The following is a 27992-nucleotide window of genomic DNA, read 5'->3' as shown; positions in this document are numbered from 1 at the left end:
AAAAAGAAAGCATAGAATCGTATGTTTAAAAAAAGACATGGTAGAAAAAACTAACACACACACACTGTGTTGCTGTTTAAGGATTGTATTTGTAGAAAGTTCAAGGTAACCAGCCAGTCAACCAGAACATCAGCAAGTGCACTTCAGTTATCAAGTTATCACATTCACAGTTTTGTGGCACACATGAACTGGTGCAGGAGACCTTCCAGATTGTTCTGTTCACTATTTCACAACTCACCAAGACACAGGTGAGACTAAAGATTTTTGACTAGCTGTGTTCATTCACAGCAGCGTCTGGTCATGAGATACACACGCACACACAGTTTCATCCCTTTGAAATAACAACCTACTGGTTATTTGTAATCTGTATTTTCCAGGAAAGATAAAACATATTTGACATCCAGACAGTGGAAGAAAAAAAATGAAGGGTGTGATTGGGTTTTTGGCAAGTCACATCTTGCAAACGATGGCTTTACTCACACAAAGGGTAGCATTGAAATTAAAACCCTGTAATCCATTGCTGCATTCATAGCAAACAGAAACAAGGCAAAAAGGCTTCTATGCCAGAGGAAGTCACACAGACACAGCGTTGACCACATTACAGATCTGACAGATATTGCACTTTTCAAAGCATTGCTACAGGCAGAAAGAAAAGCAATGTTTCCAGAGAAGACATGCCTGGGCCAGTCTGACTAAATACATTTGCAAGATAAACTAATTAAACAGTTTCCTGTCATTTAACTGTTTTGAGATGAGATGACTTGACAAGTTTTCTGGGAAAAGTAAGTCAATCATTTGGCTTAAAGTGGACCTATCATGCTATATTTGAATAATATAGTGTAGGACCATACCTATATAAGGCATATTTATATTTTTTATTTTTCAAAATACCAAACAGATCATGCATTTTAGCCATTCCTCATTTTGCTCAATTTAACACTGTCTTTGCATGGGCTGATTCTGTGAGAACAGCACCATCTACAGGCCTGGCTTATGTACTACAGCGTCTCCAGCGCTTTCGAAAGGCAATGTTCGTGGCTGTCTCCTCCTGATTGGTGGAGTTGGCCCAATAGCCGTAGCGCCAATTCTGTGACGTCAGAGAAGTGTTCAAATCTGGATCAGTCTGTATCAGATCCGTTGCAGCCCCTTTTTAAGAGATTTGGGTATGGAGGAAAATAGAGAGGGTTGTGTTTTCTGACACTTGGTGAGTTCCCTGGAACATCGGGGATACATATTCATGTGTAAAAGACGTACAAAAGTGCATTTTGCATGATAGGTCACCTTTAATCATAGGATTGACAGAAACTCAATTCTGAGATCGTTATTCCCTCAGCCAATGAGATGGTGTCTTGCTTGTCTGTCTTTGTGGAGGTTGTCGGAAAACATTTGAATAAATGAACAGCCTCATTTTGTAGGTACGAATAGTGCCAAATGATATAATCCTTTAGAAACCTGAAAATAAATGTTTCAGTCATTTTACAGAGACGTATAATAATAATTATTTATTTATTTAATTTAAACATTTAAAGTTCACTTTCATCAAAAATATATATTTTTAAATTGCACTAGATTAAACTTTTTCAATTAAAATCAGGTCATTGGAGATGATTTAACTCCTAGTTTCAACATAGATTATTATGGGCTTCCACCCATTTCCCTCCTTTAACACCGTATCACTTTAAAAAAAGACTCGTAAAGATGTCGTTTTTTAAAATTCCATGCATTTTTCTGTCTTGTCAAAACATGGCTATACGCAGTAGAACACCCCATGAGCTGACTTTGAAGTTTAACATCCCCTCTTTGAAGGCTGTATGAAAAGGGACAACTTACTGATATTCCCCAGAAGAGGCCATTAATAAACATTTTCCTACACAAGCCTCTGTGTTCTCCCCAATGTCAATTCTGTCACTCTGCTGAACAAGAACCTGCAGTGGAGAGGCCTAACCCCTGGACGAGCTAACAAGGGGTGCTCTGAGAGGGGCCGCGCTGAGCCAGACCCTGCCCCACCACAGCTATGTGGCTGTTTGTTCAGCCTACCTGCCCACAGGTAAATACAGACAGTGATAGAGGAGGGATGGCAACACACTTTGACTGGAATCAAGGAGAGACGGCTGCTTTCCTGGAAATGATTCAGATGTACTTTCAAGATAGAGTCCCCGATTCACATGTTAGATAGAACAAGCCCAGGCAATGTATTTAGAGTTGGAGTTGAACCTCACAGAGGAGAACAACATGACACTTTTTGAATTGTCTGGAAGATTTCTGTTTGGCATGTGCAAAAGCAAAAACAGCAAGTAACTTTCCATGCAGAAAGGAATCCCTTCTTTCATATCAAATACATTTATCACAGGCCCTTACTGACACACATAATAAATACTTGTATGCACCAACATACATAAATAAAAGGCATCCAGAGATATTCTACTGCTTTGAATGAATCTGCTGTATTCAGGTTCACAGTCAGCACATTCACCCGACCAGAGGAGAACCTGCTCCTCCCACAGTGTCACTTTGATTTATGGCTCATTGGTTCTCAGAAGAATAAGCCACGGGATATATTTCACTGTAGTGGGCACCGGGCGTGCTGGTGGGGCAGAATTCTCAAATCTCACATCCACAGGTGAAGGAAGACAAAGATACAAGTCAAAGAAAAGTTTGTTCAATTTGATGAAGCAATTTCTAGGCGAGAAACACAAGGAACTGAATACAAAATAAATATTGGGTTCTAAATTAACCTAAAGCCCCCCCCCCTCCCCATCAGAAAGGACTTGTTTGTGTCACCTGGAATAGTTCTAACACATTTTGGGAAGATCCAGTCTGCCCTTTGTTCTGCTTAACGTCAGAACAATACACTCTTTCACACTAGAAAGCAAAATGACAAGTGTTACAGATGCTTGGCAAACTGTCTTTTGGTTCCATTTGCTTTTGGTTCCAAACCAGAGTCTTTCTCCACAGCTGTTTCTTTCCGAGGGTCTTAGTGACAAGCCAGAGCGTGTGATGGACTACTCTGGGCAGAGATGGCAACCGAAACGTGCAACGTGATCCTCACAAACTGAAACTCTGAAGGGAAAACCATCAGACTGATGTCAACGCTCTCATCCCCCCCCCTCATCAAATCCTGAGGTACTCTGGTGTGGAGTAGTTGAAGAGCAGGAAGTCCATGCGATACAGGTTGAACAGTTTCTTCTGGTAGAAAGGGCTGATGTGCTTGAAGTAGCGTGCGGCCATGTTGCCATCAGTCCTGGTGCTTTTCCCAGACGTGGGAAACTGAAGCGTTCCCTCCACCCCGGCCAGGCTGAGCACGGCCTGGGCGTCAGGCTCCAGGGTCTCGTACTTCCCCACCACGTCGTAGTGGATGAGGCAGGGGTGGCAGAGCGAGTGCACCCGCTCCCAGTGCTCGTTAAAGGGTTCCTCCCGCTGGGTCCGGGGGTCCACGAGGTACTGGACAAACTCATGGAATAAAACGTTATTTCCTTTCTCAATCTCCTCTGGATCCGGTTCAGGCCGGTGCCGGCGGATGATCTTGGTTCCGTAGCGCCGGTGGAACGCCGTGTTGTAGCTCCGAGTGAACTTGTTGCGGTACGCCGACACCAGGCGCTCGAAGGGGTCCCGCACGAAGATGAACTTGAGGTAGCTGCGGAGGCGTCGGTTGATCTCGGGGACGGAGAACTCGGAGAGCGTGCGGAGGTTCCCCGCCACATGGGCCTCGTTGGCAGGGATGGAGAGGGGGTCCGTGTAGCGGCCGTCACTGGTTAGGACCATCAGGACTCGCTTCCAATTGGTGCAGGCTACCTGGGGGACGACAACAAGAGGGGGAGATTATCTTTCAAGCCAAAATACACATTCATACTTAGAATTAAATGTAGCTATTAGCATAAATGTTTTCATTATATTATCATCACACTTACAATTATAACACAAATCAAAGTAGAAACAATAAATATAAATACCAGTACATGTATCATTAAGACTATAAAATTACAACAAAAATAACAGTCAATTTAATGGTGGCAAGACTGGTAGCTAAATATACATTTGTTGCACCATGGGAATGAATATCCCCCCTCCAAAAAATTACGATGGATTCTAAAATGTGTCGGAGCTTTTTGAGGCTAAACAGCAATAATTAACTTCCATTCGTTTTTAGAACATCTGCATGCAGCGGTGTCTTTCATCTCATGTCTTTGCCTCACATCTCTCCCCCCGTCCCCCCTTCATCTCTCCCCCAGATGCACTTCTTAATCTCACTGTCACCAACCTTGGGTACGTAGCAGTAGATGAGGCTGTGTTTATCATCCACAATGAGGTGTTTGAGGTCCTCGGGGGAAAGCACTTGGCGCTTCCTGGTGTGGCTCAGACACGCCTGCTCCAGCAGCTCCCTGCGACCTTGTAGCGACCTCTGAGCCGCCAGCAGCTCCAGCTGCTTGTGATGTGATCAGGGCGAGGAATGGGTCCAAGTGGGGAATTGAGGGAGTAAGGGGAAGCAGAAATAGAAAAACCTTTTAAATTTGTTGCAGAAATGTTGTGCGGCCAAAGAAACTAATAAGAGCAGACATCAAGGTACTTATCACAACACACATTGAGGGGATTTTTTTTTCAAGCAGATTTCTCCTTTGTCTTAAAAAAAATTGTATGTTTTCTGACCGATTTTTAGATCTGTCCATCCATGGCTCTTCTACAGGGAAATATCTGGCTGTTTAACTGCTAAATGTTCACCAGCTAGAACTATGTCTGCTGATTGTTGGCAGGTAGTGTACAGTGGGGTTTCAAAGCTAAAGAGGGGTTACTTTAAGAATGTATGCTGTCTCAATGACTATATTTACATGTTAACAGAGGTAATCACTAACCCAATCTGACCATCACCATTTAAACGTAATGTGACCTGATTACTTTTCTTTAATTTTGGATGTCCTCAAAATGAAATGTAATGTAAATACATACAAGAGAAAATAAACGTTACTTACTCACTCAAAACACAGTATTTTTGTTTAAGCAGGTGAAAAACTAAAGGGGGCTTCTTAATGTGGCAGAGCTGGCGTTATGCCTGTTTGCCTGCCCCCCCCCCGCCGGAACTTTGGCCAGATGGTAATAATCTCACAAAAATCACACTGGTGCTTCTTATTCCCCTCGAGTGTCCACCTACTGCATTTAAATATATAAATACAAGATGAAAAAACATTTATATATTTTAAATAACAAAGAATGAAAGCAGCCTAAATTAAAACCAAAAAGAAAAGAAGGCAGTACCTTTAGCTGTATTATATTGATTTTAATTGTATCACTTTTTTATTTTCAATTTAAATGTATTGTAACATTGTAATCCTATTTATTCCTCTTTTCTTTTTAAATGTACTAGTAATCGGATAGTTCAAAAATGTTTTATGTAACTTTAAGGGAATACAGAAATGTAGAGACATTTCAGTCTTGACTTAAGTGGTAGTCTATTATTCAACCTTTAAAAAGCAGTTTTGGCAAACATATTATTTCTGCGTGTGTGTTAGGGCTGTCCCGAATACCATTTGTCGGGCTCCGGATAGTCGGTAGTAATCAGCAACTAATATTCGGCCCGCGCGGGGGGCGTAGTAATCAGCAGCAAACCGCGTCAACACGTGTATTTCGGTTTGTTCCCGGCATTAATGTTGTTTTATAGTGATTTGTTAATGTAAATAACCCAATTTGTGTTCTTTGAAATTGAAGAGGATATTGCATTGTGTTTGTTACTTTCGTTGCAGTTGTATATGTCTTAAGTGTAATTTGGCTTGGCTTCCTATTTTGTATGGACATGCTTTTATTTTGAAGGAGAGTTAGCGCTGTTGACAGGAAGTTGTTGTTGCTATGGAAACAACGTGACGGAGATTAACGGAGAAAAAGTAATATCTACATATAAAGACGGAGAAAGTAAACGATAACCTTTATGGTTAAGTGTTAGCACCCCCAGAAGTGGCACACACTCTTACGTTGAGGTTTTCAATCAATTCAAATACGAATAAAAACGAATAACTAATAATAATAATTGAAACCCGAATAGCACTCCAATGAACGAATATTCGGATAATCGGGTACAGCCCTAGTGTGTGTGTTTGTTTGTTTGTTTGTTTGTTTGTGTGTGTATGTGTGTCTGTGTTCTCACCTGGTCTCCATTGTAGAGAGTCTGCAGTGGACTCCTCCTACTTTTCCCTGGTCTGCTGTCTGTGGTCACACCAGGTTCTACAAAGACAGACAACAATACAAATCCCAATTCAACAGAATAGTTCAACTATTTCCATCAGTCCTGTTCATTTCTTACTTTTCCACAGGCTCGACCTAAGGAATTGGATACAGTCATTCTGTGTCATCAGATGCTGCTTTGTCACCACTGATTCAAGTCTGAACACTCTACTTTAGAAGAAACTGTTCTTTCTTTACAATGTGTCATATTTTAGTACAGAGGTTCAAATGACACTTTAAAGATCTCCGTATCCTTTAGAGCCACGTTTCCAACCCTTTGTCATGACGTGGTCCTCCCTCCTTTCATTGATAGATTCCATAGGAACAGTGTGTTCTCTTTGTAACTCTTACATAAGTTACATGTCTCCCCTTCAGCTCTCTCTTTGTTCTAACATATTGCAAGCCTTTAGGACATCTATTAGCACAGCAAATTCACTCAGGGGCACAGTCAAGACAAAAAAAGATTTGGAAAACATTCAAAACCAATTATTTTAAACACAATAAAACCAATATATGATAAAAATGCATGGCCGATTAGCTGTGGGTTCGAACTACGCCCGGCTGCACATCCTGCATCTGTAATGATGGAGCAAGCGGCTCAGCTCGTGTGAAGACGTTTTCAATATCTGTCCGGAGACCTTGTTATCATCTATCCTCCCTCCTCTAGCCTCTATAAACACATCTGTCTTCTCCTTCCACACCCCTCCCTCCTCCCCCTCTCCTGTTCCCACCCAGGGCCTGATGCCAGTCAGTGTTTGGGTTACAAAAAAAGCAATTTGTTTTAACATGTGGCTCAACAATCTATAGGGTATACTAGGCTGGAATGAGATGGAGAGAGATGGGAATGTGCTTTATGGAATGTTAACAGGAGGGAATCTACTTGAAAGAAGACTCATGGAATGACAGGGAGAAAATGGCATACCATCGTATGGGAAGCATATCAGTCAGCCAAAAAAGGGCAAGTTAGAGGGGTATGCTATAGAAACCAGAAGGAGACGCAACTTATTCTCTCAAACTTTTTCTCTACTTTTTGCTCAGTCCAAATGTAATACATCTCTCTCTGTGTCAGTTTGAGACATATGGTTAACAAAAGGATTCAAATCAGACTGTAAATCCTATCTACTTCCTGATATTTTGAGGAAGTGAGAAAGGAGAACAGCTGGGTGACTGAGCACATGAAGTGTAGTATAAGTGGATCTGAGCTAGACGGTGAGACTGAAAGTGTCGTGATGCAGCCGCTCTGCCTCAGCTCACATGAATCATCAAAATCCCTCCACTTCCTCTGGGTGAATCTGTGCCACATCATCCAATCACGCAGAGATAGACATCTAAGTCCTGCTGGACCATGTTGAAAGCTCTATTGGATACACATGAAACCCATATCTTAGGTTGTGTATGGAAGCAGGGCACGCAAACAGTAACATGGCATGCTATTTTGGCACAGTCTTAGGATGTAAAAACCCTAATCATGCGTAGAAATCAGACACTCTTCAGTTCCAGGTGGAGAAGAAGAATATAAAAGAAGAGGTGTCTGAGCCCTCAGTCAACAGCACATTAGAAGCAGCTACAGTAAGCTTTCCACAAATTCAGGAAGCTTCCTCTGAAAGCTGGAAAGTAGGTCAACAGTCACTTGTTGAAGTTCTCCTCATATTAATGGTTTATTGTCTGCTTTGGGAGAGGAAACATTCATCATCTCTCAAGGGAAAGATGTTAGAGTGGCTAAGTATTTACAGAGATAGTTTGTCAGCTAAAAGTGCCTCGATATGATGATGACTTTTACAAGTTGTTCAGAAAGGACTGTAGTTTAATGCAAAACTCAGTACACATGTTATGTGGCACCGTTCCCTACTGCTCCCCGGGCGCCGTTCATAATGGCAACCCACTGCTCCTAACACTAGGATGGGTCAAATGCAGAGAAACCATTTTGTTACATAGTAAGTAGGCCTACTGTGTAATGACAATAAAAGTAAAAAAATATACATTGGGGCAAAAAAGTATTTAGTCAGCCACCAATTGTGCAATTTCTCCCACTTAAAAGGATGAGAGAGGCCTGTAATTTTCATCCTAGGTATACCTCAACTATGAGAGACAAAATGAGAAAAACAAAATCCAGAAAATCACATTGTCGGATTTTTAAAGAATTTATTTGCAAATTATGGTGGAAAATAAGTATTTGGTCAATAACAAAAGTTCATCTCAATACTTTGTTATATACCCTTTGTTGGCAATGACAGAGGTCAAACGTTTTCTGTAAGTCTTCACAAGGTTTTCACACACTGTTGCTGGTATTTTGGCCCATTCCTCCATGCAGATCTCCTCTAGAGCAGTGATGTTTTGAGGCTGTCGCTGGGCAACAGGGACTTTCAACTCCCTCCAAAGATTTTCTATGGGGTTGAGATCTGGAGACTGGCTAGGCCACTCCAGGACCTTGAAATGCTTCTTACGAAGCCACTCCTTTGTTGCCCGGACAGTGTGTTTGGGATCATTGTCATGCTGAAAGACCCAGCCACGTTTCATCTTCAATGCCCTTTGCTGATGGAAGGAGGTTGTCACTCAAAATCTCACGATACATGGCCCCATTCATTCTTTCCTTTACATGGATCAGTCGTCCTGGTCCCTTTGCAGAAAAACAGCCCCAAAGCATGATGTTTCCACCCCCATGTTTCACAGTAGGTATGGTGTTCTTTGGATGCAACTCAGCATTCTTTCTCCTCCAAACACGTCTAGTTGAGTTTTTACCAAAAAGTTCTATTTTGGTTTCATCTGACCATATGACATTCTCCCAATCCTCTTCTGGATCATCTAAATGCTCTCTAGCAAACTTCAGACGGGCCTGGACATGTAGTGGCTTAAGCAGGGGGACACGTCTGGCACTGCAGGATTTGAGTCCCTGGCGGCGTAGTGTGTTACTGATGTTAGCCTTTGTTACTTTGGTCCCAGCTCTCTGCAGGTCATTGACTAGGTCCCCCCGTGTGGTTCTGGGATCTTTGCTCACCGTTCTTGTGATCATTTTGACCCCACGGGGTGAGATCTTGCTTGGAGCCCCGGATCGAGGGAGATTATCAGTGGTCTTGTATGTCTTCCATTTTCTAATAATTGCTCCCACAGTTGATTTCTTCACACCAAGCTGCTTACCTATTGCAGATTCAGTCTTCCCAGCCTGGTGCAGGTCTACAATTGTGTTTCTGGTGTCCTTTGACAGCTCTTTGGTCTTGGCCATAGTGGAGTTTGGAGTGCGACTGTTTGAGGTTGTGGACAGGTGTTCAAACAGGTGCCATTAATACAGTCAACAAGTGGAGGACAGAGGAGGCTCTTAAAGAAGAAGTTACAGTTCTGTGAGAGACAGAAATCTTGTTTGTTTGTAGGTGACCAAATACTTATTTTACTGAGGAATTTACCAATTCATTCATTAAAAATCCTACAATGTGATTTCTTGGATTCTTTCCCCCCATTCTGTCTCTCATAGTTGAAGTGTACCTAGGATGAAAATTACAGGCGTCTCTCGTCTTTTTAAGTGGGAGAACTTGCACAATTGGTGGCTGACTAAATACTTTTTTGCCCCACTGTATACAGTATATATATTAGGGATGTCAGTCGATTAAAATATTTAATCGCGATTAATCACATGATTAATCGCACATGTTTTATCTGTTCTAAATAAGAGGGATATTTTTCACGTTTTTAATACTCTTATCAACATATGAGTGGACAAATATGCTTTATGCAAATGTTTGTTTATTATCATTTGAACAATGAAAAATACTCATGAATATTAAACATAACAACCTCTGAACATTACAAATATTCGCCTCAATTCAACCTGGAACCTCTCTCATACAATACAATAAAGTAAGTGTGTGTGTGTGTGTGTGTGTGTGTGTGTGTGTGTGTGTGTGTGTGTGTGTGTGTGTGTGTGTGTGTGTGTGTGTGTGTGTGTGTGTGTGTGTGTGTGTGTGTGTGTGTGTGTGTGTGTGTGTAGACACCGTGATGGGTCGTTGGAGCTATGTGCAACTCAAGGCATATGCTCGAACGGGAGCTGCCTGGAAGCTGCAATCATCTTGCGCGCCCTATCCGTGCTGAGTGTGCTGACTTTTCGTACAATATCCCACTATCTGGCTACCTGCATAAAGTCAAGTGCTCGGCACAGATGTCAGCGAAATGCCTCTCCTCTGTTTTCATTGAAACAGCTCCTTATATCCGTTAGCGCAGCTAGCTAGCACCAGATGCTAACAACAACAATACACGTAAGGTGCTCGCGCCACACATACACAGACCCTCCCGGTCCTCCCGATGGCCAGTCGGTGCCTGCCGATGAGCGTGGAAGTGTGGTCTGCCGCAAGCGGGCGGCAGGAGCGGGGCTGTCAGCATCAGCTTTTAGATGGTATTTTAAACTCGATGCACTCTGAAACTACGGGGCGGCCGAGGACAACAAATACACATGCGTTAATCGCGTTGAAATAATTAGTGGCGTTATTTTTTTTTTATTAACGCGTTAACTTGACAGCCCTAATATATATATATATATATATATATATATATATATATATATATATACATATATATGAACCCTGAACCATAATGTGTGCCCTTTAACACACATCAGCGCTTAACGCTAACTTTTAAAAGTGGTTGCCAGGCTGGCAACCAGGCATCAGCTTTTGGTTGCCAAGACTGAAAATACGGTTGCCATTTTTAGACACCTTATATTTTAAATAATTAAGATACTATACAGTTATACATCAACTTAATAATGAACATGTGACACAAAAGAATGTTCAAATGCTTTACAATAAGTAATTAACGCAATTATTTGAAACTTAAGTGGTAGTAAACTGGTCCACCCTCAATTGCTGGTATACAAAATACCAGTGGTGCAGCTGTTGTCATGTTCTTCACAGATCCCTCACAAATGAATTGAGCAAGTCACTAGTTTCGTCATCCGCTATCTCCCTTTCAAATGTGGGTTTTCTAGACCTTTGTACTGATCCCCACCATAGATCCATTGGCCCTTCAGCATTGAAGTCTTGGATTGGCCAGACTAATACCTTTCTCATGTTAAATAAATGAAAACCATTCACAGTTAAGAATTAGATATTAATTATGAATGCTGTAAATTACCTTTAATATGTCTAACTATATTTAAAATGTGTAACCTTTTTATAGAAGTGATTATATTTTTACGGCAATATTTTGCTATGGTAAAGTTTCTTTTTGCACTTTTATTTTGGTAGTAATAAGATCGGGACTCTTATTTTGAAGGACCTTTTACCGGAAGTTAATGCAAAACGGAGCAGAATCATGAGCAGAATGTACATATATATTTCGCTTCCCAAGACTTTACACATTTACTTTTCGTTCGGGTTCACTTTGCGCTTTAATAGTTGAATCACTTTGTTATGGGCTCAGAACAGTCTCATAATTCACACATGCACAAAGAAGGATTCACACTTGTATTTCATGATCCGCAAATTTGTGCGTGTTTTTCAATGCACACACAATGTGTTCCATTTCATATACATGTAAATAAAATCCAAATACAGAAAAAAGTTTTACATATGTATTTTTGATCCTCACATATTTGTTTTCTGTTTAAAACCGCTGCACCTGCAAACACAAACCGCTTTCTGTGCACGGATCGCTGTGCATTTGTGTGTTTTTTTTGTATGGGTGCACCGAATGGGAAATTCTTGGCCGAAACCGATACCAAAAATAGGAAACAGTTGGCCGAAAACAGTTGGCCGAAAACCGAATGCCGAAAGGCCGAAAATGATTAATAGAAATATATATATATATATATATATATATATAGAAATATATATATATAGAAATATATATAAACAATGTATACATTTTTTACCAATGTTGTTCAGCTACCTGATTATGGAAAAAGACATGATTATGGCAAAACTTAACTTAAATAATAATCACTATTATGGGTCCATAAAACATTTATTCAGCACTTTTGAATGTATACAGTACATTAATTCCAAGTCAAGTGCATTTTCTTTTCTCTGTAGGATAACTACAACAAAGTGCATTCAGAACAAAGCCAAGGTGCTTTAAAACAGCATAAACATCTAGGCCAGTAGGCCTACAACAAAATAGTGTAAATAAAGACTGTAACAGCCAGGCCTTCAACAACAACAAATGCACCTATAAGTTTGGTAACCTAACGTGTTGTTGTGATGACGTAATCAAAACGCGGCGACAAGCACGGCGCGCGACCATGCTCGCGGCTGTCTCACAGCCAACATGTCTGCCGCTAGGAGATATTTAAAAATATCAGAGAGAGAGGCGCGGATTGCGATTTGTAAAACGTGTTCAGCTGACATTTCTCGAGGGGGTGTAACTGCAAAGACTTTCACCGGGATTACTCCACCACTTGAAATCAAAACACCCGGACAAATATGCGGAGAATGATCAACGTAACCCTGTTCTCTGACATTCGGTGATATTTTTTTGGTGCTAAAACCCTTTCGGCCGAAAGGGCCTTTTTAACCATTTTCTGCCGATAATTTTCGGTGGCCGAATATTCGGTTCATCCCTAGTTTTTTGAGACTCCCCTGACGGTCAGCCGATTCGTACTTGTAATTTTTTCTATCTATAGCCAATCAGATGTCTCCTCAATTCTAAGCCAATCACATGAGCGCGCCCCCACAGGATAGATTTCTTGCGTTCATGACGTAGCGCTTCATGTACGCATTTTGCGCAGTCCGGAGCTGACAGGTCCATGGAGCCTGCCTGCAGGCGTTAATCTCAGGACACCGCCACTCTCGGTACATTGCCACTTTCGGAACAGGAAATGCAAGCAAATACAAGCCTTTATATTATTAAGGTACAGCGCCGCTTTCCGAACCATTGATGAATGCTTGTGTGTACACATAAACGGCAGGCAAAACCGTTTTAAATGTGTGTTTTCTGTATGGCGAATACAGCTGCTTTATTTATGTCTATATGAAGTTGTTGTGAGTGTTAAGGGAGCAGCTACAGGTTAGCTTAGCCTAATCGATCAGTGCACTACGAAGCCAGTGCTAGACAGTGAACTGTCAACGGGGGGGAGCCCCGCCGGTCATTATCGGCCGATATTCACTCTAAATAGTTTGATCCGTGCTCTCTATAAAGGCCGATCAGGAGAGCTGGATCTGATCGATATGGACATAAACGTGAGTGAAGTATAACCGGACGCGAGAGAGAGATCAGATCAGCTGCTGAGTCTGACGGAGACACGCAGCTCTGCATAATCACCTGATGCTCCGCCCACTGTTTAGCGAGGTGACCGGACAGCACAAAATGCGTATATGAAGTGTCATGAACGCAAGAAATCTACCCTTGTGGGGGCGCGCTCATGTGATTGGCTTAGAATTGAGGAGACATCTGATTGGCTATAGATGAGAGAAATTACAACTACGAATCGGGTGAGCGTCAGGGGAGTCTCAAAAAACACACACACGAATGCACAGCGATCCGTGCACAGAAAGCGGTTTGTGTTTGCAGGTTCAGAGGATTTAAACCGTAAACAAATATGTGAGGATCAAAAATACATATGTAAATCTTTTTTCTGTATTTGGATTTTATTTACATGTATATGAAACGGAACACATTTGTGTGTGCATTGAAAAACACAAGTTTGGATCCGGAAATACAAGTGTGAATCCTTTTGCGGATCATGAAATACAAGTTTGAATCCTTCTGTGTGCATCTGTGTATTATGAGACAGTTCTGATCCCATACTTTGAACATTCGTTTGAGATGTTGACGGGTTGGCCGAACTTTTTACCCCACAGCCAAACAACTTAATTTGCTAGGCCGTTTTTTTTAAACAAACACACGGCGCACCGCGCATGCGAGTAAACGTGCATCACTTTCTGGCTCCCTAATCACACCAATGCACGTGTAACTTAAGTCTCAGGTTCCGACTGGTCACAACAATAATTAAATATCACTCTTAATACAACAAATAATGACCATTTATCTATTTTGGGGTGCACATTTTGCTGTCCTTATTTCTTTATGTTAAAAACTGGTTGCCACTGATGGCAACCAAAGGCCAAGAAGTGGTTGAGCCCTGCACATACACTGTTTAAGCTATGCTAAAAGTGTGACTCTAGGGAGGACAGACTGAAACATCTCATCAGCTAGAAATTCATGGTCCCCAGTGGGCACAGCCTACTGACCCTAATGATTCCCTGAGCTTTCATATAAAACCATCATCAGGTCATAATTTGACTCCGCCCAACGCTTTTGGTAAGACCCACGGCCGCCTCAGTTGTGCTTTGTGTAAGGTGCTACTTTGCCAATGTTTGCATCCTCCAAGTTGGTGACCGTGGTAAAAATGATACCAGCTAAACATCGCAATTAAGCATCTTAGCATGCTGATGTTAGCATTTAGCTCAAAGCATCACTGGGTATAAGTACAGCCTCACAGAGCCGTTAGCATAACTTAATTATGGATACAACCTCTCAATGTGTGAGTGTTTATATGGGTGTGAATGTGAAAGCATGTTGAGGGGAGCATGCTGTCACACACGTCCATTTAAATACTTTAAATATATCTAAAGTAATTCTACTGATACCTCAATTGAATTCTAACAGCCTATACGAGGTATCTCTGTTTTACATAGGGTTGCAAAGGGGCGGAACATTTCCATGGGAAGTTAAGCTGGGGAATTTGGGAAACATTCCATTTTGGAAACCTTCCATGGGAATAATGGGAATTAACTCAGAATTGAGGGTTTGTTTTGTCATAAGAAAACATCCATGCAAAATGATACAATTAACAAACATGACATTTCAACAGATTTATTTGTAAGTACAGAACAAGTTTGAATTATTTTATTGAACAATAATTTGTTTCATTGCAGAACAAAAACATGAATGTTGAGTTAAATATTACTCATCCCCCCAACCCCACTCATTCAAAAATGAACAAAAATGCACCCCCCATCCAAAAATCCCCACAATAAATCATCTGTTTATGTGATGGAGGAATGCACAGTGCCTGTAGGGGGTGTGGTCTCAATAGCAATGCCGTAAGCAGTGTGCTATGGCATGGATATTCAAGTGTACTTCAATGGCATCTGTTTGTTTTAGTCAAGATTATGCTCAAATATACTTTCCCCAACTATATTTAAGTTCCCTATGAAGAGCCAACCTTCAATTGAAAAATGTCCAGTTTATTCCCACAAATTATCGTTAATTCCCACGGAAGGTTTCCATCTTTGAAAATTCCCGGAGTTTTGCAACTGTAGTTGTACATACTAATAAAAAATACTTGAAATGTTCTCTTTCATTAGCAGCTATCTCTCGCCAGCACTCGCTCTGTGACATGTGTTCTATCACCACTTCCTCTCAGGCCCAGGAAGTGACACAATTGCTGACGGTTGAATCGCAGCCGCAGTGTTACTACAAATGCACTTACAGGCCCACATTGAACTTTATGATGTTAAATTCACAGACAAACAAGCTTCCATTAACCCTGTAAACTTTACTGGTGCATTATAAAACAGACAGCACTATCTCATCAGTTGACAGAAGGTGAAAATGTTTATTGAGACACATTCACTGTGTGTGGGCCCAATGCATGCACCTTTTTTGTCAATATTATTTTTCTTATCAAAACAAATCTCTGCCATCTGCTATCGGCGGACAAAAATCCCACTTTAAAAAAAGAAAGTTTCCTCTAATCCCCTCTGGGATCATGGTGTACAGCAAAGAGGATTCTGTGGCACCAATACTGTAAATATTTACTTAAAGAGGTCAAATTACACTTAATTGCACTTGAAATGAAGGACTGCGTTCATGAGAGCCACGTAATGGAAGTTTCCACAAGCTGAAAGAAAACCTGAATGTAAAAGGCAGATTCACTGAGAGAAACTAAAAGTCACAAAACAACTGATAACAGGAAGAGACATCAGGGTCATCAGGATTAACACAGCCGCCAGACTTTCTTTTTTTGTTTTGAGCGTAGCTTGATTCACTTGTGAATGTCACACCATCAACAAGCTCAGAGAGCACATGGTGCTAATTAGACCGACAACATGAGGCGTCTTTACGATCACTCATCTCCTTTGTTCCAGTTTAACATCGCCCTCCATATGTTAAGTTGCACAGTTCAAATAAAGACACTTCCAACTAAAATATTGCTTAAACAGGTTTAAGGATGAAGTTACTACACCAACCAGCTAATTCCACACTTGGTATGAGATACATCTGCAGGCCCCTCTAATTCTCCTTAACACTAAAAGGCTTCAGGTTGATGGATTATGGGTTTACTCGGATAGATTTAACATGAAGGTAGTAATATGAGGCCTTAACACACTTGGGTTATTATTCACCACTGTATAAATACAGCATGCATGTAGGGGCCAGGATGAGAGGGGCCAAAGGGGATAAGGTGACTAGGAGGGAACATCATGTGATGTGTAGACTTGCTGGGCAATATGGGAAAACAATTTAATATAATACAAGTTCTGTTTCAGCTGATACTCATAATATACATCAAAGCACTATTTCTGTCGAGCTCAACAACTGCCTTGAAAGAAGCCCTGTCTTTGGTTTTCCCTTTCCTGTATGTTATTTAGGTTTTGTGCATGTAAATAGTCTGCAAAGGCTCAAATCCCAGTGTTTCCTCCGGAGGGACTTCCGTAACAAAATGGCATCATTATGCAACACTAGCACGACTATTGGCTTGCTCCAACACATGGCACATGATAGAGATGACCCGCTCTTTAGCCTAAGCGGTTGGTCAATCTCAACAGAGCTCGACAGCTAACCAATCAGAGCAGACTGGGCTCTGGTTTCAAATTCAGACAGAGGGTGAAAAGAGGTGTCATTTAACTCATTCCAAGGAAAGCAACACAATACTGGTAAGCACCAACTGTATATTCTGCATTTGTGATGTTAGATAAAGTTAATTGGTGCAGTTTCCTGTCTAAGTTGGCACAGGTTTTAAACAGAGCTAACAATATACACTCACTGGCCACTTTATTAGGTACACTCATTCAACTGCTCTTTAAGGCAACTATCAAATAGTAGTAGTAGATAAGTAGTCATCAGCAGCGAACCGCTTCAACACATGTATTTCGGTGTATTTACGGCATTCATTTTGTTATTCTACAGTATTGTTGTTTTATAGTTATTTGTTAATGTAACCCAATTTGTGTTCTTTGAAATTGAAAAGGATATTGCATTGTGTTAGTTACTTTCGTTGCAGTTGTATATGTCTTAAGTGTAATTTGGCTTGTATTCCTATTTTGTATGGACATGCTTTTATTTTGAAGGAGAGTTAGCGCTGTTGACAGGAAGTTGTTGTTGCTATGGAAAGAACGTGACGGAGATTAACGGAGAAAAGTAATATCTACATATAAAGACGGAGAAAGTAAAGGATAACGTTTATGGTTAAGTGTTAGCACCCCCCAAAGAGGCATTACATTACATTGCATTTAGCTGACGCTTTTATCCAAAGCGACTTACAATAAGTGCGTTCGACCAACGGTGTACAAACTTGAAGAAAACAGAATCATATAAGTACATCAGGTTTCATAGAGCTAAAACATTTCAAGTGCTACTCAACTGGCTTTAGATAAGCCAGTCCTTTATTAGTATACAAGTGCTTTGTTAATAGTTCTATCGCTCGAAGTGGAGTCGAAAGAGATGAGTTTTCAGTCTGCGCCGGAAGATGTGTAAGCTTTCTGCTGTCCTGATTTCAATGGGGAGCTCATTCCACCATTTTGGAGGCACAAGCTCTTACGTTGATATTGAAGATTTCAATCAATTCAATTTGAAAAAAAAACGGGGAAAAAACAAACAAAACGAATATCCGAATAACGAAATTGAAACCCGAATAGTACTCCAACGAAAGAATATTCGGATATAGCCCTACTCTGAACACACAACACGTGGAACCCTGAAGCAGATGGGCTACAGCAGCAGAAGACCACACAGGGGGCCAATCCTGTCAGCTCGGAACAGGAAACTGAGGCTACAATTTGCACGGGCTCACCAAACTTTGACAATAGAAGGTTGAAAAAATGTTGCCTGGTCTGATGAGTCTTGGCTTATGCTGCGATGTTTGGACAGTAGGGTCAGAATTTGGCGTAAATATCATAGCCTTGTATTTACGGTTCAGGCTGGTGTAATGGTGTGGGCGATATTTTCTTGGCATCCTTCAGGCTCCTTAGTACCAATTGAGCATTGTTTAAAAGCCACAGCCTACCTGAGTAACTGTTTCTGATCATGTCCATCTCTTTATGACCAAAGTGTACCCATCTTATGATGGCTACTTCCAGCAGGATAATGCGCCATGTCCCAAAGCTCAAATCATCTCCAACTGATTTGAGCTTTCTGTTGAGGCCAATCAGGCCTTTACAAAGCCAAATAATTGGCAAGTTTAAAAAGAAAGATGGCAGCCAGAAGGATTATCGATGTACAAGAAATAACATGTAAAAGAGATGAACAAGTAGTCTTTTTAGAATAAATAGCCAGCAGGTGCAGCATGTGGTGAGCGGCACCCTCCAAAGAGCTGTGGGCATTGTGGGGGCAATTATAATAAAGGCTATATATACAGTGGGGCAAAAAAGTATTTAGTCAGCCACCAATTGTGCAAGTTCTCCCACTTAAAAAGATGAGAGAGGCCTGTAACTTTCATCCTAGGTATACTTCAACTATGAGAGACAAAATGAGAAGAAAAAAAAAAATCCCGAAAATCACATTGTCTGATTTAAAAAATATATATTTGCAACATTATGGTGGAAAATAAGTATTTGGTCAATAACAAAAGTTCATCTCAATACTTTGTTATATACCCTTTGTTGGCAATGACAGAGGTCAAACGTTTTCTGTAAGTCTTCACAAGGTTTTCACACACTGTTGCTGGTATTTTGGCCCATTCCTCCATGCAGATCTCCTCTAGAGCAGTGATGTTTTGGGGCTGTTGCTCGGCAACACGGACTTTCAACTCCCTCCAAAGATTTTCTATGGGGTTGAGATCTGGAGACTGGCTAGGCCACTCCAGGACCTTGAAATGCTTCTTACGAAGCCACTCCTTCGTTGCCCGGGCGGTGTGTTTGGGATCATTGTCATGCTGAAAGACCCAGCCACGTTTCATCTTCAATGTCCTTGCTGATGGAAGGACGTTGTCACTCAAAATCTCACGATACATGGCCCCATTCATTCTTTCCTTTACACTGATCAGTCGTCCTGGTCCCTTTGCAGACAAACAGCCACAAAGCATGATGTTTCCACCCCCATGTTTCACAGTAGGTATGGTGTTCTTTGGATGCAACTCAGCATTCTTTCTCCTCCAAACACGTCTAGTTGAGTTTTTACCAAAAAGTTCTATTTTGGTTTCATCTGACCATATGACATTCTCCCAATCCTCTTCTGGATCATCTAAATGCTCTCTAGCAAACTTCAGACGGGCCTGGACATGTACTGGCTTAAGCAGGGGGACACGTCTGGCACTGCAGGATTTGAGTCCCTGGCGGCGTAGTGTGTTACTGATGGTACCCTTTGTTACTTTGGTCCCAGCTCTCTGCAGGTCATTGACTAGGTCCCCCCATGTGGTTCTGGGATTTTTGCTCACCGTTCTTGTGATCATTTTGACCCCACGGGGTGAGATCTTGCGTGGAGCCCCAGATCAAGGGAGATTATCAGTGGTCTTGTATGTCTTCCATTTTCTAATAATTGCTCCCACAGTTGATTTCTTCACACGAAGCTGCTTACCTATTGCAGATTCAGGTCTACAATTGTGTTTCTGGTGTCCTTTGACAGCTCTTTGGTCTTGGCCATAGTGGAGTTTGGAGTGTGACTGTTTGAGGTTGTGGACAGGTGTCTTTTATACTGATAACGAGTTCGAACAGGTGCCATTAATACAGTTAACAAGTGGACGACAGAGGAGGCTCTTAAAGAAGAAGTTACAGGTCTGTGAGAGCCAGAAATCTTGTTTGTTTTTAGGTGACCAAATACTTATTTTACAGAGGAATTTGCAAATAATTTTTTTTAAATCAGACAATGAGATTTTCTGGATTTTCTTTCTCATTTTGTCTCTCATAGTTGAGGTATACCTAGGATGAAAATTACAGGCCTCTCTCATCTTTTTAAGTGGGAGAACTTGCACAATTGGTGGCTGACTAAATACTTTTTTGCCCCACTGTATGTGTGTTTGTTTCACAACAGCAGCATTGATAGAAAAGTCAGATGGTCGTCAGCAGCTTGCACGCTACATAAAGTTGCACTTTCAGGATTATACATTGTTCTTTGTTTGGTGGTGAAAAAGCATGTTTGTGGGTAAATACATTTGTTCAATGACGATGATTACAATGTATGTGCCTAAAGATTGTAAAATTGTTAATTTGTGCACTGACTGTATGTAGGACAAAGAAAGAGTGGATTCTGCTTTTGTTACCGAGAAAGTAGAGCATCCGTGATAACTGGCAAAAACAATCTTCAAACACCTGTCATCCATCTGAGGCGGTTTATTTATTTATGTGTCATTCCGCTCAGGTTTAATGATTGTGTGACAAGAGTTTTGCCGGAACAATCTAGACCTCAAACATTGGCATGGCATGTAGAGGCGAAATTGTGATAAAATGCCGTGGGCATTTCAACGTGATCAGACATTTCACTATGGTCTCCTATGGCTGGGAAAGAGAGAGAAGCGTGTTTCCCACCCTCGAGGATGTGAAGCCACGAAGCTTTGCCCAGCAAGTGGAGTGGAAAAGTTTGAGTGGGTGAATGTAGAGTAAACATCAACACCAACAGAGGATGTGTGTGGTTCAGGAATTATGATTAGACCAAGAGTACGAATCCTGGTTCTGACCAGTGACAACACATATTAGCTCAGTATCAGCCATAATGCAAACAAAACATGACCCTAACCCTAACAGCCATGATATATCATTAAATCTTTAGACAAGGATAAATAAATGCAGGTTGGTTAAAGATTGACATGTTTTACTTCTTCATTCAAATGGTGCTATTTATGTTGTTCTCGTAAAAAATGATAATCTTTTTGATGATATGGATTAGGATAGAAAATGGTTTCCTGTGTCACCACTTTGAAATTAGCACTGTAAGCACAAGTGTGGATTTCGCTTTCTTTGTAAATGCTGACAAGGTCACCCCACCTTTGACAATTGCACACACTGCGCACCGCCCTTTCACACTGAGGTAAGATTCTTGGCATCGTAACATTTAGCCTCGAACGTCACACAGCTGCTGAGTCAATGCAGCCACATAAAAGGAGTACTCAGAGGATATAGAAACTGGGTTTTCATGTCTATTTTGGTTGAAATTATGATGTATTTAATAAGAGAGGACGACTGAAAATAGAACATGTCAGAGGATTTTCCCTTCAGAATGTCACACTGGCTTGAGGGAGGATTTTTGGGGGAAATGTAACAATTAAGAAGTGATGGGAGTATGTTACTGGAATTACTGCAAACCTTTTATTTGCCAACATGCAAGAGGACGTTTAAAATATGTTAACAGGGACAAAGGAGATAATGTTCCCCTTTTCCGAAACAGAAATATCCCAAAGTCCAATGTTTCTGGGCCCAAGTTTGGATAGAAGGGCAGTGATTATAGGGTCGAATTTCTCTTGCCCATTAGCTAAAACCATGTCAAAACCCTGCAGCATCGAGCACAGCAACAAACTACACCCACTTTAAATACACGCATGATCAATATCTGTTGAGATCTCAACCTGTCATTAACTGGGTGATATGTGAGATGAAACTGATACTGCCTGCATTTCAACATAAATCAAGTCAAAGAGAACTCTTCAAGTCGAAGGCAACAACTTCAAATGTATTTTTTGCTGTTTCCTATAATAGAGTAATCAGGAAAACCGTCATATATTTAAATGTGTGAATTTGTATGTCGGAACCAGTCAATGTTTGGTTAGATTAATAATCAATCATAAAGAAAAGTTGTCGAAATTATTTCCGTTAGAAGGCTCAAATTAATTGTCTTGTTGTTTCAGCCCTACAATCCAATATGACTGCTGCCATTGCAAGTTACTGTACATATAAATCCTCCATCACCTTGGGGACATATGCTTTTTTTGTTTAAGTCCTCAACACTGTGGACCTCAACAAAGCAAACCATATCATAATAGAAGTATTACATAATTTTAGATGTACTTGGCCAGTGATTCTCGTGGACACATGGACATTGACTGGTTCACCGCAATTTCTAAATTGCACTAGCAATGTTGATTCTGCACAGGTAATTTATGCTATCAAAGAAACGGTCCATTATTGTCAAAAGGCTACAAGGGTTAGCCATGTTGCTAACCTTTGTGCACTCCTGCAGGCTGTAACTGCTACAGAATACTGAAACCTTGTTTCATGTTGCACTGTTGGAGGAGCCTGGGACTGAGGTTTCTCATTGCCATGTGTACACTGTGCACGGGACAATAAAGCCTTGAATCTTGGTTTGGACTAAACATCATTCAATGGTCTATGTGTGCAGCAATCTCTCACATAAAGGAACTAGAACAAAGATTTTAATTAATTTCTGAATAAAACCAACTCAAATTCCTCAATAAATAAACAGTTAACACAGAAACAAAATCTGACATGACTTACCTTATGAGTTTATAATAGTCTATTGGACTAAAAGTCCAATGTTTTCCTGAGGGCCAAACCCCTGGGTGTTGGCCCAGGAAGTCAGACAATAGAATCACAACAATAATATAGACTGTGCTTCCTCTCCGGTATTAAACAGTAGGCTTAATTACGACATTTAACTTTGAAGACAAGTGAACTCGAAACATGAGCACACTTCTCCTAGAAAGCCTGTGTCTATACTTTTCCCTTTAGTGCTTTTCATCAATCTGTTTAGTTTTGCTCTGAGTTGCAGACTTCAAATCAAAAATATTTCTGAATAAAACTTGTTGATTATCTTGAGTAATGGGGTAATGATTTTTGGAAATTGCAATTGAGTTTTTCAAGTTTGTCCTTTTTTGAAGTTGGCGCACAACAGGCCAAACACCATGTAGTTCCATTATATTTTAATAAGAGAAGACATCTTTACAGACAATATTTCTACCACTGAGCAACTCACAACTGAACTGAGTCAATATTGATTAATAGCAGGTAAAAGGGGAAAACAATGCATCCTGGATTTTGGGGTGAATTGTTTATTTGAATGATGGTTGCACAAAAACAATTAAATTAGCTGAATCAGATCAGAGGATGCTGCAGAGATTTGGCTTTTGTCATATTTGACCTTCACAGGTGACTGCATATCATTGTTTTATAGACTGGAACAGTCCCAGCAGTATCACAAGTAACATAACGCCAACCACAGAGTTAAGCTTATTACATTACAACGGTTTTCTCCACTCCATCCAAAATGAAGGCGACATTACTGGAAGGAAACGTACATCTCTTATCCTCTATAATCTGGGTGTTGGTTAAACACACTATGGAAATGCGTTTTAAATGTGCAGTGTTAAAGGAAATAGACTTGTGACACATTATCATAGTTTGTGGTTGTGACTGACAACACGTCATACTCAAGATATTTCCATGAATTGTGATCATGAGGTGTTGTCGTGTTTCACATTTTTCAGACAGACACTATACTCTATTCATCACACTAACTCATCACTATAGCAGATAAGACTTTATACAGGAGCATTGACAGAAAACGATCTGGATGGAATTAGAAATATGAACACCTAATGAATAACTTGTCATGGTTTAGGTGTATTTCATTATTCAAAGTCAAGACACATACATTTTGTGATTATTCTAGTTAAGGACTACCTGCTGGTTCCTTATGCCATGATTTACTTGACTGTACTGCAGTCAGATTTAAACAGGGTAGGAAGTGAGAAATGAAAGAGATAACACAGAGCTAAACAAGACATTTGGCGTTGGCTTCGACTTAGATACACGGTAATTAAGGAAGCCCTGTGCTTTGTTGACATCCTGTGAATTGGTCCTCTCAAGTGTGGCTCCAACATGCTTTTCATGTGGCTCTCATGTCTACTGTAAAGCAGACAAGCCTGAACAGCTCACAAGCTAAGCTATAAGAGTAACATACACTCAGCTGTAGGGGGTTCTAACATGTGTTGCTTATGGGTTGTTGGCTACATGCAGCTTGTGTGAATGACAACATTGTTCCATGTGTGGTGGAAGCTGATTTATTGATGTGGTTTTTAACTGTTAGATCATGTGATGAGTGCGTGAGACAATCAAGGTGAAGTTATGGGTGTAATGATGATTGTCAATGTTTTACTATATGAAGCTGTGAACATTATACCCCACAATATCACCAAATAATGGATACTGGTTTCTCCTCTGTGCAGTAGAGATGTTAAGATTCACCGATTCGCATCGGTGCACCGGCATAAACGTTCAAGATGCGAGTGCACCGGTTGAAAGAGTGCACATCGGCTACAGTTTGGGTTGAACTCGCGATGCATCGATTGCGTAGCGTCTTTGCATCGGTAAAAAACCGATTCATTCATATAAAATCCCCTTATCTTGTCAACGTTCAGCAGAGACGACCTTTGATATTTGCTTCGCCACTACGGAGAACGAGAGTCTCAGTTATCAACACAAACGGAAGTTGAGGAGAAAGAGAAACACAGCGCAGCGAAAAATACCTACAAATCAAACGTTTGACAACACTTCGGATTGTTCAAGAAAGACGGTGTAATAGTCATTTATGCTATATAGTTGACCGCAGGTCATGGAGAGTAATAAGGTATCCGTAGACCTTTGTATGAGGTATCTTTATTACTTAACAGGTCTACAGCCATGATACATAGATCCGTCCTAGATGCGGACTTGCATACACACAGTATCACTCCGAAGCCGCACCCCATCAGTAACGTCCTGATGGTATATGTGCGCGGCACTATTACTACAGACGGTCAACTTGAAAAATCACTCGCAAATTGTTAACGATGCCGAGCCGCTTTAAAGTACACAAGTAGTACGAGGAACTTAGCGACGCACATAAAGAGGCGACATGGGGTCTGCGGCTGAAAAGAGAAACCTGAAAGTGAGACATATGAGTTAAATCACTCAGTGAGGTGTTCTGTCAGAGAGAGGTGTTTAGCTTACAGCAGCCTGTGACGGCCAATAATAATTTAAATGTCTTCCTTACTGTAAGCAGTTATGAAATACCTGTTTGTGAAAGGTTATTTGTTTTCTTTATTGTTCAGATAGAAACCAATGCTTTCTGCTCACTGGTGTGTTAGCCTCTGAGTGTTAAGCACATCAGGCTGGCAGCTGTATGGGCATTGCTCTATGGTAGCTGTTATTTGCACATTGTTAATCATGAGCAATGCATCCTTACATTGTTTAACTGTGAGGTGTTATACAATTGTACTGTACTCTGGAGAGCTTTTAAAGGTACAAAAATAAACGGCATGACGGGATGTGCAGTACCAAATATGTAAAGAACTTTTTTGTTAATGTATGATTTGCTGCATATAAGGAATAAAACAAAAATCCTCTGTCGTACCATATTGAAGTATCATTATTTTTGCATCGTGTTGAATCGCATCGTATCGCCCCGAATCGCATAATGTTGAATCAAATCGTATCGAACTGTATCGCAACAGGGGTGAATCGTATCGTATCGCATCGCCTGGTGTTTCAAAGGTATCGTTAATGTATCGTATCGTGGTAACGTATCGAGATGCGCATCGCATCGGCCTCAGTGATGGAGATGCACATCCCTACTGTGCAGTATTCTCTTCCTCCTTCCCTACTCCATACTATCCACAACGCTATCAATCCTCCATCTCCCTCTTTCTCCCTGTTGCTCCTACTCCTAGGTGTCTGCAGTCCCCTGGGAGGGGGGGGGCAATCTGCCTTTCGATGTATATAAGGGGTTGGGAACAAAGGGAGAGGAGAGGTAAGAAGAGAGAGGAGGGTTAACGCACAGGAATGCAGGGGGTCGCTGGGAGGGGGGCTATCAAAACATCACACCGTTCACAGAGAGCTCATTCTTCATTTCACTTCAGAATCAGAAACGGGTTTATTGCCAGGTAGGTTCACACATACGAGGAATTTGACTTGATGTCATGGTGCATACATAAAATATAAAACAAAGAATCTCCATATAAAACAAAGAAACTCCATATAAAAAAAATCTAATATAAAACAAAACATCTTTAAGGACACTGTAATAAAATATAGTTAAATAGCAATCAAATAAAGCAGTAATTTACAGCAAAATTGAATGCAAAGAGTTATAGAATATAAAATATGAAATAAGAATATGTGCAGTAAGCAGTATTTGAACATTGTGTGCATTAATGTAATGCACATGCTGTTCCACACAGTAGTTTAACACAAACAGGTGTAGTGGTAATGCTTTGTGTGGCCACATTATTGTTAGAACACTTATTTAAAGCCTGAATTCTACATTAAAAGTGCATTCAGTACCACCGCACTATTAGCCACTTACTTCATCACTGTCAGTAGGTAGCTGTGTGATTCTTATATGTTCATATAGCAACTTATTCTAGTGAAAACGATACTTCAGCCGAATAATCTTTCCATACTGTTACTGTGGTTATTTGGGTCAGGAAGCGGAGTGTATGTGGGGTCATACCTGGCTTGGTGATGGTCTGAAAGTAAAGCACTAGAACGAAGAGCGAGCCGAGGCACGTCGCAAGGAGCAGGCGTCCTCCTCTGGGCATCCTCATCCTGAAGCCGGGCTCTGCTAGCGGAGCCCCCGACCCCTCGTCGCTGCCACGAAACGTTTCATACGAGACCACCCGGCGGAGGATGCGAGACTCCCCGAGGAATAAGTACCTTATTCATCAATTATGGGCGACGAAAAAAGACAGGAGTCCATCCAGGGGTAACGTTAGCTGGACCAATTGAACGACCCAGCAATTAGCTTTTCATTGAAACGTGAGTGGGACGTAAATCCAGAACCGCCCGCTATGGTCTTTTTTTTTGGTAACGCTAACTTAATAATGATGACCAATTAAGCAAGGTCACCTAGGATAAATCATGTCGTGATGGTACGTTCGTATCACAATCCCCAAAGCAAAAGTAAAAGGTATGGAGACAAATGTTGCTGCTCCTTAGCCCAAGTCGTTGGTGGTGACAAGAGTTTGTCGAAACTACACAAACTTTTTCTTCGCCAAACATGGACGGGGCACCGTGCCATGACGTCACGCCCCCTCCTCTCTCGAGCCCTCTCCCCGATTGCATGCTGCCTTCGAGGAGTGTCGGAAATGTTACAGGTGGTCTGAGAAAGTAGTATATTTCATTTGTTTTATTCTCAGCTGTCCGTTGTTGTTATTGTCGTTGATGTATAACATGTGTGCAAGATGGAAAAATAAAGGTTATTTTCAACAATAAAAATGTACCAGGCCTCTACTGTAACTATACTGGTAAGTCTTACAGTTATTGAAATCAGAATGTTTGACACACGAGGAGCACATGAAGGCAACATTGCAGTCGCTCAGACAGATGTCAACATGAATTTGAGTACAACATGTCCTATCATGCAATAACTGACTGCTAAATTACGCTGCCTGGTAGTAAGTCATTTTATAAAATAAATAGATGAAAAAGCATGTCAAATAAACTGCAGCCACATTAAACTCTCAGACAGAAATCAGCATTTAACAAAATAGGCAGAAAATAAACAAAGAAAACTCACACAGTTAAACGTATCCTACCTGCTGGTAACTCAAATCTGTCGTTTTATGTTTTGATGCAAACATGAAAGCTACAGGAAACAGTGTTGTACTTCTGTTGTGTCACTGTTAGTAACTTAATTTGGCATCAGTACTGACC

General features: G+C 41.0%; 1 protein-coding gene across 2 annotated transcripts; it reads right to left on the bottom strand.

Moving 5' to 3' along the window:
* Positions 1 to 69: 69 nt before the first annotated feature.
* Positions 70 to 27368, bottom strand: LOC307036912 (carbohydrate sulfotransferase 11). 2 transcript variants are annotated; one of them, XM_079677548.1, is made up of 4 exons: positions 26791 to 27368; positions 6131 to 6207; positions 4259 to 4420; positions 70 to 3792 (listed from the first exon to the last, which is right to left on the bottom strand). In XM_079677548.1, the coding sequence occupies exons 1-4, from the start codon at positions 26882 to 26884 to the stop codon at positions 3112 to 3114; spliced, it is 1014 nt and encodes a 337-aa protein (XP_079533674.1). In that variant the 5' UTR covers positions 26885 to 27368; the 3' UTR covers positions 70 to 3111. The 2 variants fall into 2 exon arrangements, with proteins under 2 accessions (XP_079533674.1, XP_079533673.1); XM_079677547.1 differs by having other exon boundaries at positions 4259 to 4423; positions 26791 to 27367.
* Between the last annotated feature and the right edge of the window lie 624 nt (positions 27369 to 27992).

This window comes from Notothenia rossii (genome assembly GCF_949606895.1).
Source record: "Notothenia rossii genome assembly, chromosome: 4".
Taxonomy (NCBI): Eukaryota; Metazoa; Chordata; class Actinopteri; order Perciformes; family Nototheniidae; genus Notothenia; species Notothenia rossii.
This window is presented reverse-complemented; position numbering and strand designations above follow the sequence as displayed.

What these genes read in the sequence shown, in the direction of transcription:
- LOC307036912 (XM_079677547.1), bottom strand. Translation starts at nt 26,884, where the DNA reads ATGAGGATGCCCAGAGGAGGACGCCTGCTCCTTGCGACGTGCCTCGGC. An exon ending in TCAGACCATCACCAAGCCAG is followed by an intron (nt 6,208 to 26,790) that starts GTATGACCCCAC and finishes CTGTCTTTGTAG; the next exon opens with AACCTGGTGTGACCACAGAC. An exon ending in CTCTCTACAATGGAGACCAG is followed by an intron (nt 4,424 to 6,130) that starts GTGAGAACACAG and finishes TCACATCACAAG; the next exon opens with CAGCTGGAGCTGCTGGCGGC.